The sequence below is a fragment of the Crassostrea angulata genome, chromosome 4 (assembly GCF_025612915.1).
Source record: "Crassostrea angulata isolate pt1a10 chromosome 4, ASM2561291v2, whole genome shotgun sequence".
NCBI classification, from domain to species: domain Eukaryota; kingdom Metazoa; phylum Mollusca; class Bivalvia; order Ostreida; family Ostreidae; genus Magallana; species Magallana angulata.
Genome location: NC_069114.1, coordinates 22,305,505 through 22,318,551, shown reverse-complemented (window position 1 = coordinate 22,318,551; position 13,047 = coordinate 22,305,505). Strand labels below are relative to the sequence as shown.

Genomic DNA, 13,047 nt, shown 5'->3' with positions numbered 1-13,047 from the left:
CCAAAGTAGCGTTTTGAGCAAACCTACCAGCTAAGGGGTAAATGCGACAAGACATGTTATTATAATATAGTATTTTTCCCATGTATATAATAAGTTGAGTGCTATAAATTCTTTATAGACCCTATTATACTAAAAATAGAAAATTTATAGACCTCATTATACTAAAAAAAGATTTTCATGATAAAATACTGGTTTTAGCACGTGCGACATTGTGAGGCCATAATAGCAAAATAAACACCTATACATTATGAACAAAATATTTTACTATTATATATAAGCTTGAAGAAAATGAAGAGAATAAGTTTTTGATTTAATACAATAAAATAGTTATAGCCTTTTGATATCGGTCAATAAATGATTTTATAGACCTGATAAAAGTATATCAATCTCAGACTTCGTCCTCGGTTTAATACTCTCATCAGGTCTGTAAAACCATGTATTGACCGATATCAAAAAGGTTATAATTTTATACTACCGTTGCGACCCATAATGGGACTAGTAGATCTGTCCTTGTCATTGCTTGCCCAAAAGGCATCTGGCATTGGAACAAGTTTCAAGCCACCATTTGGCAGTGGATTGATTAGTTTCGTTCTAACTACTAACAATTTGAAAAGGTTTTTCATTGTTTCGTTAGCACAAAGAATGAATAGATTCATTGTAGATCTGGCTCCACCGTCACCAAAATTTTCAAATCGCTCAACTCAAATCATTTAAAGAAAAGTGCATAAATTTGAGGTTAATACTCAGACTTGAGACTGAGTAATTGAGTAGTTGAGGGAGGTTGGTGACAGTAAGGCCAGGAGGACGGGAAATAGGTTGTGGCAAGTGGTACTTGTTTTTTTTCTCTTTGTATTGCAAAAGGGTGTCCATGCCTATTTTGGTTATCTCATCAATGACAGATTCGTCAAATTTGAGTAGTTTATCTTTAAGGAACACTTCTTAAAAAGGTATAGGGAGGGTGGCAATAAGATGGCTTGAGGTAGATATGAGAATCATCGGGTTTAATATTGATCGAGACTAAATTTTATATTGCCATCGTCAATATATAAGTGTTACCTGTAATTTGTTAACCGTAAGTTTGGTCAGTTCAGGGCTTCTTAACACTGATATAAAAAACATTATTTATAAAATATCATAGTCTTTTTAAAATAGTCTCTTTGTCTTATTTGCCTCCATTACGCTACAGCCGATGGCAAGTCGTGTGTAATACCAATAGTTTGGATTGTTTTTATCGCATTATCGATTATTTTTATACCCAATAACAGCGAGTTTTGTTCTGGTGTGTAACCCTGTGCGCCAATTGGAACAACTATTCTTTGAAGGTTTATTCTCAATTATCGCTTTTTAACTAATAACTCAGAATTAATGCAGAATAATAGGATCGTCAAACTCAATCAATACAACATAGTAAATACAACCGGCAGTGCTTTTTCTAAATAAAATGAATATAACTGGCGGTCACAGTACATTTACATTAGACGATACACATTACATATCACGTGACATTCTTTATCGCCAAAATCTCAGCAGTCAATTGAAAATTATTTTTTAAAAATGGAAAATTGCGAATCAATAGGCGTTGTAACAAACTTTAAAAGACCGTTTATTAGTCATTATCATTTAATCATCATCATTAATTAAATGTAGAGGTCGTGTGACAATGATCTCTTATCGATACCTGCAAGACCCTGACGAGTCAAAGGAGAATGGAGTGGCTTCAATCAGACCATGTAAGAGTCTACTCTTAATTTGAATTTGTTTCAAAGACGATGGGTATAAGATAGCGGAAATACCCATTTGGTTTACTCGTAATATACAATTTCATATTCAATTTTAACCAATTAAGTCTATTTGAAAATGTTATAACACAAGTTTTCAAAAGCGCTATTTCTAACTATATTCAGATTTTAATATTTGAGCAAATGATAAGAAAAAACTGTTGACATAAGTTTCAGTGGTATCGAACCTACAACCTAAAATGCCTAGCTCTTTAAGGTTACCTAAAGTCTAGTGCTCAAGTCACTGAGCAATTTCTGTGACAACAAAGTGCAATTTGTTAGATAATTTCAAAATGATATCTTTAATATATAGTGTGTCATCTCTCTAAGTTTTTTAAAAATGAAAATCGGTTTGTTTTCTATTAAAACTTATTTAGAATATGACAAAAATATGGAGCACAGACCCACTATGTATAAGAAAGGATGACACTATATTTGGAGGCTTTGATATGCATACACCATTTTAAATCAACATATTCCAAGTATTGAACATTTTTAAGGGTTACAAATCGATGTTATGTTAAATATACATTGTTTTAAATGTTTTAAAAAATAATCAGACTTGTAGATATTTCAATTTTACTGTATTTTATCTGTCTTAATATAGGCATTTTACACGGCTTATCCACCCATCTTCTTTCCAGATTATGCCTTATGAACTGGTAGGACCAGGAAGAGGGCTCAAAATTAAACCAAAAATAACATTTATTCGTTAATCGTATGCATTACATTTAGACGTAAGTTTCAAGTTTTATTGTTTGATCCATGAAAATCTGTAGTCCGTTCTTGTAATATGAAAAAAGAAAATTAAGTATTTAAACATGACGATGAATGTAAATGAATGTAAATTCACTTGTATAAACCAATTGCATATATATATATATATATATATATATATATATATATATATATATATATATATATATATATAAAAAGCACTAAAAATGGCTAACGACACGAACATTGTTCTATTGTTCGTGTCGTTAGCCATTTTTAGTGCTTTTTATATTCAGTTTACTGGCTTAGTATCTATATATTAGATCCGACACTTTAAAGATGCCTAGTGTTGTTGATTCTATTCAGTGCTTTTTATATATATATATATATATATATATATATATATATATATATATATATATATATATATATATATATATATATGATACGTGTACTGTTTCCATTTTTCGCTGCATTATCAATTTTTTTTACGTCTTTTTAACGTTATTTTGCTTTTATGATACTATTTCAATAAAATTTTCATTGGAATTTCCGAAAAACTAGAAGAAAATTTTATTGGATACTTCTTGCAAATAACACATTTTAAAATTTGTGAAATGATGCAGTCTAAAGACATCATAAAGCAGGAAGAGAAAAATCATCTTTGATGATCAGTAACATCATTTGCTATCATTACTCAAATCTACGCAAGAATTGTTCTAAAAACATTCCACTTATATGAGATATTGATTAAATTTTATCTTATCAAAATACACCCAGAATATTAGAATGTAGGTCACGTTAGATAATAGACACAATAATAAAAGGCACGATTCCAGTCTTGATTGAAATATCATTTTATTAAACATTCAATAGTGATTAGCATTCATCATTTTAACATAAAACGTGCTTGGTACATATGCAAAATGTAAATTTCTACAACTAACACATACTTTGGTATAAGAAATGATGTGCATCAAGTATCACAGATAATGTCAAAGGTATTAAACTACACATGTCAAACTCCCATTAAAAATACAAAAATATAACAATAAGCATTGTATTGGACTATTCAAACAACGATCCTGACTGTTCTGAATCAAAAATATGATTTTTACATGTGTTTGTGTAGGTTCTGAAATGGATTATTTAAATACGTGTTCATATTACTCCAGTGATAAATAACATGTCAATTTAACCTGAAACTAGCATCTATTCCGTTTTATAAGGTAAATTACTTTCCGCAAACGATCAAATTAGTACTAGTTTTTCAGATGTTATATAAGCGTAATACGATATATGATACGTTACTCATGCCTGAAGAAATGGCAGCATGACATCAAACCCGAACAAAATCATGTCGGTGAGGATCCCTTATTCTTTATAAACAAATTATATATCATCGCGTGTAAATTATATTTAATTCACTCTTATTTTTTGTATATTTTTACTACAAAGCCACAGTTGTGTTCCTGGTAACCGGTTATCCTAGCTGTTTCCATTCCTTTTCATTAGTCGTAATTACCTACACAAAAATAAATGTAAACACAACCTGGTTTGTAAATTTGTTAATCTTGAATAACCTCAAACAGCTGATAGGCTATGAAGAGATAAATACTCAGATTTTCAACCCCAACAAACATTAATTTTTTAAAGCATCTTCTCTTTTTTACATCATTATCTTAAAATGAGATATGTTTTTGGGTTAAAATGTCAATTTAAGTTCAACCCCCCCCCCCCAAAAAAACAATCAAACACCCACCCCCCCCCCCCCCCCCCCCATCCCCCAAAACAACCCCAACAACATTCGTTTCTTAATGAAATTGAAAATCTCTCAATGTATCGACGATCTTTTAACTTGTGCTCAAGATCAAAATCGACACACATTTACAGAACAAAACAATCGCAATTGTTATTAACGTTGTGTTTGAACGATATTTATATGGTTTTTTTCTTTCAATTCTTCAAAACAACAGACAAGAAGTAAGAGTCATACAATGAAAATAGTACAGTTCTGTGCAGAGCACAAATTAAAAAAATATGGTATTTTTCTTTCAATTCTTCAAAACAACAGACAAGAAGTAAGAGTCATACAATGAAAATAGTACAGTTCTGTGCAGAGCACAAATTAAAAAAAGATTATCTAGATCAAACGTTTTAACCGTTAAAAATTATAATTGAATTTTGATTCTTTTAGTAATTTTTTTTATAATAATAACAAGCAGCAATTTTATTTTATTCAATGCATTACATTCATCCGTTAAAAACCCTATGTTTCCATTTCTTTATTTTCTTTTTCAATGGAACGACATTTTCTGTGTCATCTGGTATTACATCTGGCATATGTTTCTTGTCACTGTAGTAATTCAAAATGTCTTCGATATCTCTTGGCGTCAGATCGTACTGTTCTTTGCCTCTGGAGGATTTCCCATCTGGAGAGGTTCTTTTTTCATATGCTGGTGGAGGTGATGGTTTCGGCCTGCTTTGTGATCTTGATGTTTTAGCAGAGGATACGGAATTGTTATTCACTTGATCCATGCTTCTGTTATCCTCTGAAATTTTGTTCCAATCCACTGATTGCTTGTTTTTCTGTTCATCGATAAAACTGGTTTCCTGATGTGAATAACTTTTCTTCTCTTCGTGATTTGACTGGTGTGACTCATTATGTCTACTAAGGTCTTTTTGGTTGCCCTGCATTCCACTGTAGTCTTCGAAATCCTCCAAAGGCAATTCTTCATCCTCTAAAAGGGAATTGTTGTATGCGGGTGGGGGTGAAACCTCGATTCCATTTGGTTTTTTATGATTTCCGGTATCAACGGAGGACGATGCTTCTGTTTCAAAGTTTTGTTTCTCACTTGTTTCCTCCATTTCAGTACAACTTCCTGTTTCTGATGTTAAACGTTCTCTCATTTGCATCTCCTTTTCCAACTTTTTTCTTTTTACGTATCGACAGCATTTGTGAATGCAATAAATAGAACTACAACCTCCATAAATAAGCACTATCAGAGGTAGAACAAGGTACATAGCCCTATTGTTTGGATCAGCATAAAATTCTTCGACAGCATTAGCATATTGTTTTTGAGGAACAGACGATTCATTGGATCGCTTAACACGAATATGAGCAATTCCTGAATTGTTATTCTCGTATTGAAACAAGAATGCAATTATCCTAGATTCATTTGTTCCAGTGGGATAAGCGTTTCCAGAAAAACAATCTAAACATAAATATTGAATAGCTTCATGAACTGCCAGAAAGAAAAAAAACACATTAATTTTTAATTTAAATCCAGAGAGAGAGAGAGAGAGAGAGAGAGAGAGAGAATTATATATATATATATATATATATATATATATATATATATATATATATATATATATATATATAAACACACTTGTGTTCTTATTAGTGAATGTAAATTATTTACCAACAGTTGTTGAACTATGCGTGTCATTAATAATGAAATCGTGATAACATGAATTGGAAAAGGTTTGTTATCCAATTAAAAAGCACAGATTAAAAAATGATTTAAGACTTCTGTAAAACATTAGAAAAAAGTGTTGTTTTCATCTTTGGTCTAAATAGTGTTTCAGTATGTGTAAAAAAAAAGGTGAAATACATAGCTTACTTCATAAAATGTAACGTATCAACTTCAAGATTTATATTAAAATATATATCCATTATTCACATACTTCACTCTTTCCTCTTTAGATAATTGAAAAAAGAAAAAAAAATTGTTTTCCTTCATACTTTACTTACCAAGTAGAATTAACAACATATAGCATGCCAACTGGTTCTGGATACGCAGACAAATACCAATGATTCTTTTCAGCGAATCAATCATTTTACCTGGAAAAAAATAAATTGCTTCGTCATCGTTCTTTTACAGTTTGTCATTTTCAAGGCTTCTAAGAACTTTCTACATAATCTTTAACAATAGTTTTTGTTCTGAACTCATAGGACATTTCACAAATTCAATTGTTCAAGCAATTATGAGCTGAAATTTTTGTTAGGAAAAATGATAATTTCTACTACAAGGACAAACATATCGTGGTTTTTAAAGTTCTGTTAGCCATATTTTAATTTGAAAAGCCGCAAAGAAGCCTTAAATGAAGCAAAATTGTATTATTGTCGTCTTGTAAAAAAATTGATCTGCTATACATTCCTTAAAAGAGAAAATTTTCTTCTTACGAAAATTAATGATTCTTTCAAACCTTTTTTATCGTAAGAGTTTAATTTACATGCAGACTTATCATACTAGCACGTTTTTGCAGCAAAATAAAATTCTAAAAAATACAGCTCATATTGCTTTAAAAACCTTTAGATTTTTACATTTATATACAGCTCTTATATATTAGTTAGTAAAACCTGCCACATGATCGTCGCTAGGGACAATGCTTTGTATCATCTACATGAAATATTTTTAGATATATCGCTGAATCACCGCGATTCTTTAATTAGTATTGATACTTATTCATTTACCAATCAATCAAAAAGCTGTTAGCCCTCTGTTGTCAAACGGTCATTTTGAGTATGCTTTTAAATGGAATTACATTTTAAATAGCATTCTTAAATTCTTAACATTACGGAGGATTGAAATAGTGCCTATTTTTGTGGGGTTTTTTTTTTAATGAATAGCTCATGCCAAAAAAGAGAACAATGAAAAATGGTTCATACAGAACGGTAAAACAAGGGAAAAAAAATTAAGTAGTTATTTCGTTATACATTAAGCGCAAAATCGGAATGCATTTTTTTCATACCTGACTCATAAACTTACTAGTATTGTGTTTTCTTTCAGGCGAAAAGACAAAGACAAAATATTTTGAGGGAAAGAAAGAAAGAAAGATATTACTATTAATTGGATGGAGACTGGGGCTGGAACCAGTTTAGTGTAACTACAGATCAGAGTAGGAGATTAATCCAGTTCCTTCACTGATTCCTAGGAGCAAATGTCAGCCTGCAGCAGTCTGTGTAAATAATTGTCGCAATCTGCCTGTACATTTTGCAGTAAATTATTCGCTCTTGATGATAAAGGTAGTTCTTTTAAACGAATTGATCAATAGAGGAATACTGCAGTTTCGAACTGAGGTTATTGATTGCAATATTTTACTTGCTGGATGACAGGGCTACAAATGATTATAGGATAATGGTTTCACTTCATATCTCACCTGCTGTAATGAAGTAGGATTACAAACAATAAACGATTTTATTTAAGTTTTGATTTGGGGGATCTTTTTTAAATGTTTGCTTAATAATTATATTTCTTTGTGTAAAATTCCAGCTTCGATGCAGAAAACTGCTTGGGACAAATAGGAGATCTTTGTGGCGCTGCTGTACAAAACGTAAAGCTTCTTTTCATGATCGCTAGTCATTCAAAATTCCTTTGCAGTTCACGTGTTGGTATGCTTTAAAATAAATAAAGGGAAATAAAGGAAAAGAAATAGAGAAACAAAAAGGAAAGGAATAAGATCATTAAAAAGTATATGTAACAGTAGGAAAAACTCCCACAAAATGTAACACCATGGCACGATATGGAGGAAACAGATGTGGGAAGAAATGGGAATAAATGGCTGAAATGGAATGCTTTCTTCAACACTCGAGCCTATGTAATGGATAAGAGAAAACATTCTCTCCGAGGGCCGAAGGCCCGAGGAGGGGATGTTTTCTCTAAACTATTCAACACTATCGTGTTAATTATCTTACTTAGAAAAATTTTCCCCCACTGGACCTCAAAGAAGCAATGACCCATTTATAAATACATGTTTAAAAAACTTTTATGACGTCACCCATTGTATTTAGTCAACGTTTATTTTCAGTATTCAATCAACAGTTGTTGGATATATAAATATCCAACTGATGGGCGGTTGGATATTTTTAATATCCAACCGCCCATCAGTTGGATATTCAAATATCCAACAGTGCATAAAACAAATAAAAATGACAAAATGTTGAAACGTGTATTTCCAACATAAATCCAAATTAATAACACAGAATCTTGTCATCCATAAAAGTATATCCGATAAGCCACGAATGAAATTTCAGCAGAAATATCTCCTTTTCTTTAATTTGATAGATTTGGGATCACATATAAATCACTTCCATAAACACCTTTACACTTATGCTTCATATCACTCCTTTTCATTAGTTTTAACAAAATAAGGAATATTATCGCACTATGACTTCATAAGACTACTATCAAAATTTTTAACAAATCATCGTCTGTTAATTTTCGTAAAATTTCTGATTTGTCCTTTATCCTTGCAAGTCTAAAATATCATTCGAACGGTATCCGTGTCTTTCCTGGTAGTGTAGACCTCAATATACATTGTATTACTTTGGGTTAAAAATTTAAGTCTGCTCAGTACAGCGGAATTGTTTACTATAACATGCACGCCTGTTCACTCGTCCATGAATAAAAAGTGTGAATGGTTAGGCTATTGTGTATGGTACTATTCGAATCATAAATGACTAGATGCTTTTGTATTACAACACAGTTGGATATATGAATGGGTCAATCCTTCTTTGAGGTTCAATGGGGGATTTTTTTAAGTAAGATAAATAACGAGATAGTGTTGAATAGTTTAGAGAAAACATCCCCTCCTAGGGCCATGTTTTCTCTAAACTATTCAACACTATCTCGTTATTTATCTATTACATATCCAAATGTGCTGTAATACAAAAGCATCTAGCTCATTTATAATTCCAACAGTACAAAACACAGTAGTCTTACCAAACACACCTTTTATTCATGGACGAGTGAACTGGTGCTCGTGTTATAGAAAACCATTCCGCTGTACTGAGCAGACATAGATTTAGATGATGAATTTTTTAACGCAAAGTATAGAAGTGAACAGTTCCGAGAAAGACACGGATACCGTTTGAATGATCTTTTAGACTTGGAGAAAGGAAAAATAAGAATTTTGACGTAAATTAACAGACGATGATTTGTTTAAAAATTTGATTGGAGTCTTACGACGTCATAGTGCGACAATATTCCTTTTATTGTTAAAATTAATGAAAAGGAGTGTTATGGTTGAAGGCTCAAAGAGGAAGTCTTAAAGTGTTTATGGAAGTGATTTAATGTGTAATCCCAAGTCAAGAAAAGGAAATACATGTATTTCTGCTGAAATTTCATTCGTGGCTTATCAGATATAATTTTATGGATGACAAGATTCTGTGTTATAAATTTGGATTTATGTTGAAAATACACGTTTTCAACATTTTGTCATTGTTAATTGTTTTATGCACTGTTGGATATCCATCAGTTGGATATTTATATATCCAACAACTGCTGATTGAATAGTGAAAATAAACGTTGACTAAATACAATGAATGACGTCATAGAAGTTTTTTAATTAGGGTTGAGAGTGACTCAATTCAGATTTACAGCCACTGATCGTGGTTTGGTGTATGTCAAACATACCCTTGACTCCCATACAGTGTGGATCAGAATTTAGAGAGAGGATTTGCATGGCTGTATAAAATACTCCATTTTAGACCTTACAATAAAGCGCTCTACACAGACTTTACGTGCCCTGCTCCAGACGAAGAACAGGGCTACCTAGTAAACAAATATTCTCGGTCGTTAGAGTGATCAATTACAAAACGTGATATAGCATATGAAGTATCTTTATTACCTATGATATACTTTAATTCTTTTTTCAGTTTCTTGTGTCGATGACATTTAAAATATAATAAAAATTTAATCATGAGGCGGAAAGCTCCAACCTTATCTTTATAATGACGTGGCATCAATTCTGTTCAGTATGAAAAATGCATACATTGTATTACTATCCCATAAACTGAGTTAATCTAATTTAAATTACTTTCATATGATATAAATAAAGCACTGATTCAGATTGAATAAATGTAGGAGTAACAATTGCTGTTTAAATATAATGAATTTGATTTTTTTTTTCCATCAGCAGTCTCTGGACTAAATGAAAACCTTTCGGAATATCAAAACCACCGATTGATTTTGAAATCACATTATTCAAACATATCTAGCAGTAATAACAAAAGTCTTAATGATTACTTATAGAAATAGAAACTGGTAGCTTTATTCGTGGTTTAGATTTTGTAATTAGTGAAATAAACTTTATCGATTAAGTTTCAGAGCACATTGGTTACCTAGTAAACAAATATTCTCGGTCGTTAGAGTGAAACAAAACAGGCAATCTTGCATTTAAATGTAACCCTTCAGCTGTGTTACTTCTACAACAATAAGGGACCATGATTTAATGTCAAGATTCGCGGTTTAACAGAGGTTCTGAATAATTAGTACATGTATATAAATGTTGAATAAACAACGTTGTTCCGATTTTTTTCTACATATTTTTGCTTTACCAAACCGTCTTCTCCGGAAAAACCCTACAGATTCACAACAAAACGCATAATACTATATAAAATGCAGGCTTGCAGAAAAATTCAAAATACTCAGATAAAAAAACACATTGTACTTCATAAATGATAAGAGTTGGAAATTGTCCAGTGATTAACCGTTAGCTCGCTCAAAACGATGGTAATCGGTTTCAGCTATCATTCGTTTGCTATATGTAAGATTTCAAACCCTCTTGACATGGATCGATGCTTAAGAGGGTGTGATAGTGGTAGTCTTTTATTTACTTTTTTAATTAATTTAAGAAATTTATATAAATATACATGTAAATGTAAGAGATTTTTCAAATTTTATATCTAATTTATAAGGATTTTTTTTCTTTTTTCAAGTTATGGTTTAAGGTGGAATAACACACCTGGAAAAAGTCACTTAAATTAACAGTAAATTATTTGATTATGAAAGATATAATGATAAATAATCTGTACATATGTCAAATGTAAAGTTTGCAGTTAGGGGATGAAAAAAATGAATATCGAAAAAATTCAATTAAGTACAGTAAGTAGCAACAAAAGCCCCTGCGGGATTCGAACTCAGGATGTACGGAACAGAGGCCCGACACTGTATCCACTCTGCTAGTCTGAAAGTTACATATTACCGTCGATAAAATGCCTTTAATAAAACGAAATGTCGTTTCGATCAGAAACCGGCCATCTTGTGATGGTGTGTTATTCCACCTTAAGGCTAAAAAAATTGATGTCCGTAGTTTTAAGGTAGATCTGATGGTTTATTTGTTCATCACTCTGTTTTCTTAATCTGATATTTTGAATTCATTGCTTTAAAATGTTACAGAAGCAGTATACATATTTGTTTCATCGTGGTATCTTTCACAGGACATTCACTGTAACTCTGCTTACATAAATGTACTTCAAACGAGGATTTAATACCAGTACCCTTTTCTATATTGGTCACATCATGTCACGGGTAAATTTCAAAGAATCAGCGTAAATTTTGCAAGTTAATTTAAAATGCAATGCTTCCTTTTATTTTATTCAATAGAGCTTTCAAATGTCTCTCAAGTTGTTAATATCAAACAAGAAATATTTTACAAAACTGTAAATCTTTTTATGTTTAAAAATCTGTAACAGAGTTTCCTTTGCTTATCGACTATCAGGAACCTACATAGGAACATATATGTATATTTAATTCATACATACCAGATCAACAAAAGTGACACAAAATTGTGGGGAAAAGTCACATCAATAAAGAGTAAATCAAACTAGTTAGCTTCCTTACCAATATCTGAACTCCTCTTCGTATTTCACTGACCATAGTGGTAATGGTAAATATCAGTTCTACTGAGCCGAGTACGGTCCGCTGTAAATGGAGAAAATGATTTCCTGTCGTTTTCCCGTGTGCTTATGCTGTGATATCGACGGATCCTGGCGACAAGGTATCCAGCCGTGATGTGGAACCGAACCAATCGATGATCGGATCCACAGGCTGATGCAAGTTCACCTGTGTTTCTGCAGGTCTTTTGAAAAACTCTACAAAAACCATCCTTTAGAGCTCTAATTTCAGAATGTGACGTTACATGTCACAGATCTCTCTCTCTCTCTCTGTGTCCCTTTCTCTCTCTCTCTGTCTCTGATGATTTAGATATGACGTACGGTTCAAAAGGGTGATAAGTATAGGTTCTTAAGTTTGATTATGTTGATTACCCCCCCCCCCCTCCCCCTCCTCCCCCCCCCCCCCCCCCCAAAAAAAGTTTTTGGTATATTCGTATAAACCTTCCTTGCAATTTCTGAAATGTCTACAGAAAGTTGGTTTAGAAATACATATTAATTGATATTGCTCTCTCCAAAAATATGTCATAATTTAGAATTTTGATTTACTGGGTGGGTTATATGACAAATTGTAATTTTTTTATTTACATCCACCCAGTAAATTCTAAATTTACAGTATGACAAAATATTCCCAATTTGCAACACGTTTCCTGATTATTGTAAATCTAAGTAGAAGGCCTGTTTGGTTAGTCAGTCTCCATCCATTATTATCAAACGGTTACACACACAGAACATATTTATACATCAACGTTATGTAGACGGATTCATCCATCATCGTCTTATAAAAGGGGAGTGTAATCCTAAAAAAAAATATCTTCAATTGCACAATTTTGAACGGTTTTCATATATGAAAAACTATTAAAACTCCATACC

General features: G+C 31.9%; 1 protein-coding gene across 1 annotated transcript; it reads right to left on the bottom strand.

Moving 5' to 3' along the window:
- Positions 1 to 4,297: 4,297 nt before the first annotated feature.
- On the bottom strand, positions 4,298 to 12,451 carry LOC128179301 (uncharacterized). The gene is made up of 3 exons (XM_052846696.1): positions 12,125 to 12,451; positions 6,253 to 6,342; positions 4,298 to 5,710 (listed from the first exon to the last, which is right to left on the bottom strand). The coding sequence occupies exons 2-3, from the start codon at positions 6,335 to 6,337 to the stop codon at positions 4,749 to 4,751; spliced, it is 1,047 nt and encodes a 348-aa protein (XP_052702656.1). The 5' UTR covers positions 6,338 to 6,342; positions 12,125 to 12,451; the 3' UTR covers positions 4,298 to 4,748.
- Positions 12,452 to 13,047: the final 596 nt, after the last annotated feature.

Excerpts from the sequence above, each read along its gene's own strand:
- LOC128179301 (XM_052846696.1), bottom strand. The coding sequence starts at position 6,337 with ATGATTGATTCGCTGAAAAGAATCATTGGTATTTGTCTGCGTATCCAG. Across the intron at positions 5,711-6,252 it reads TATGTTGTTAATTCTACTTG|ATTGTTTTTCTGGAAACGCT; the intron begins GTAAGTAAAGTA and ends ATTTATGTTTAG.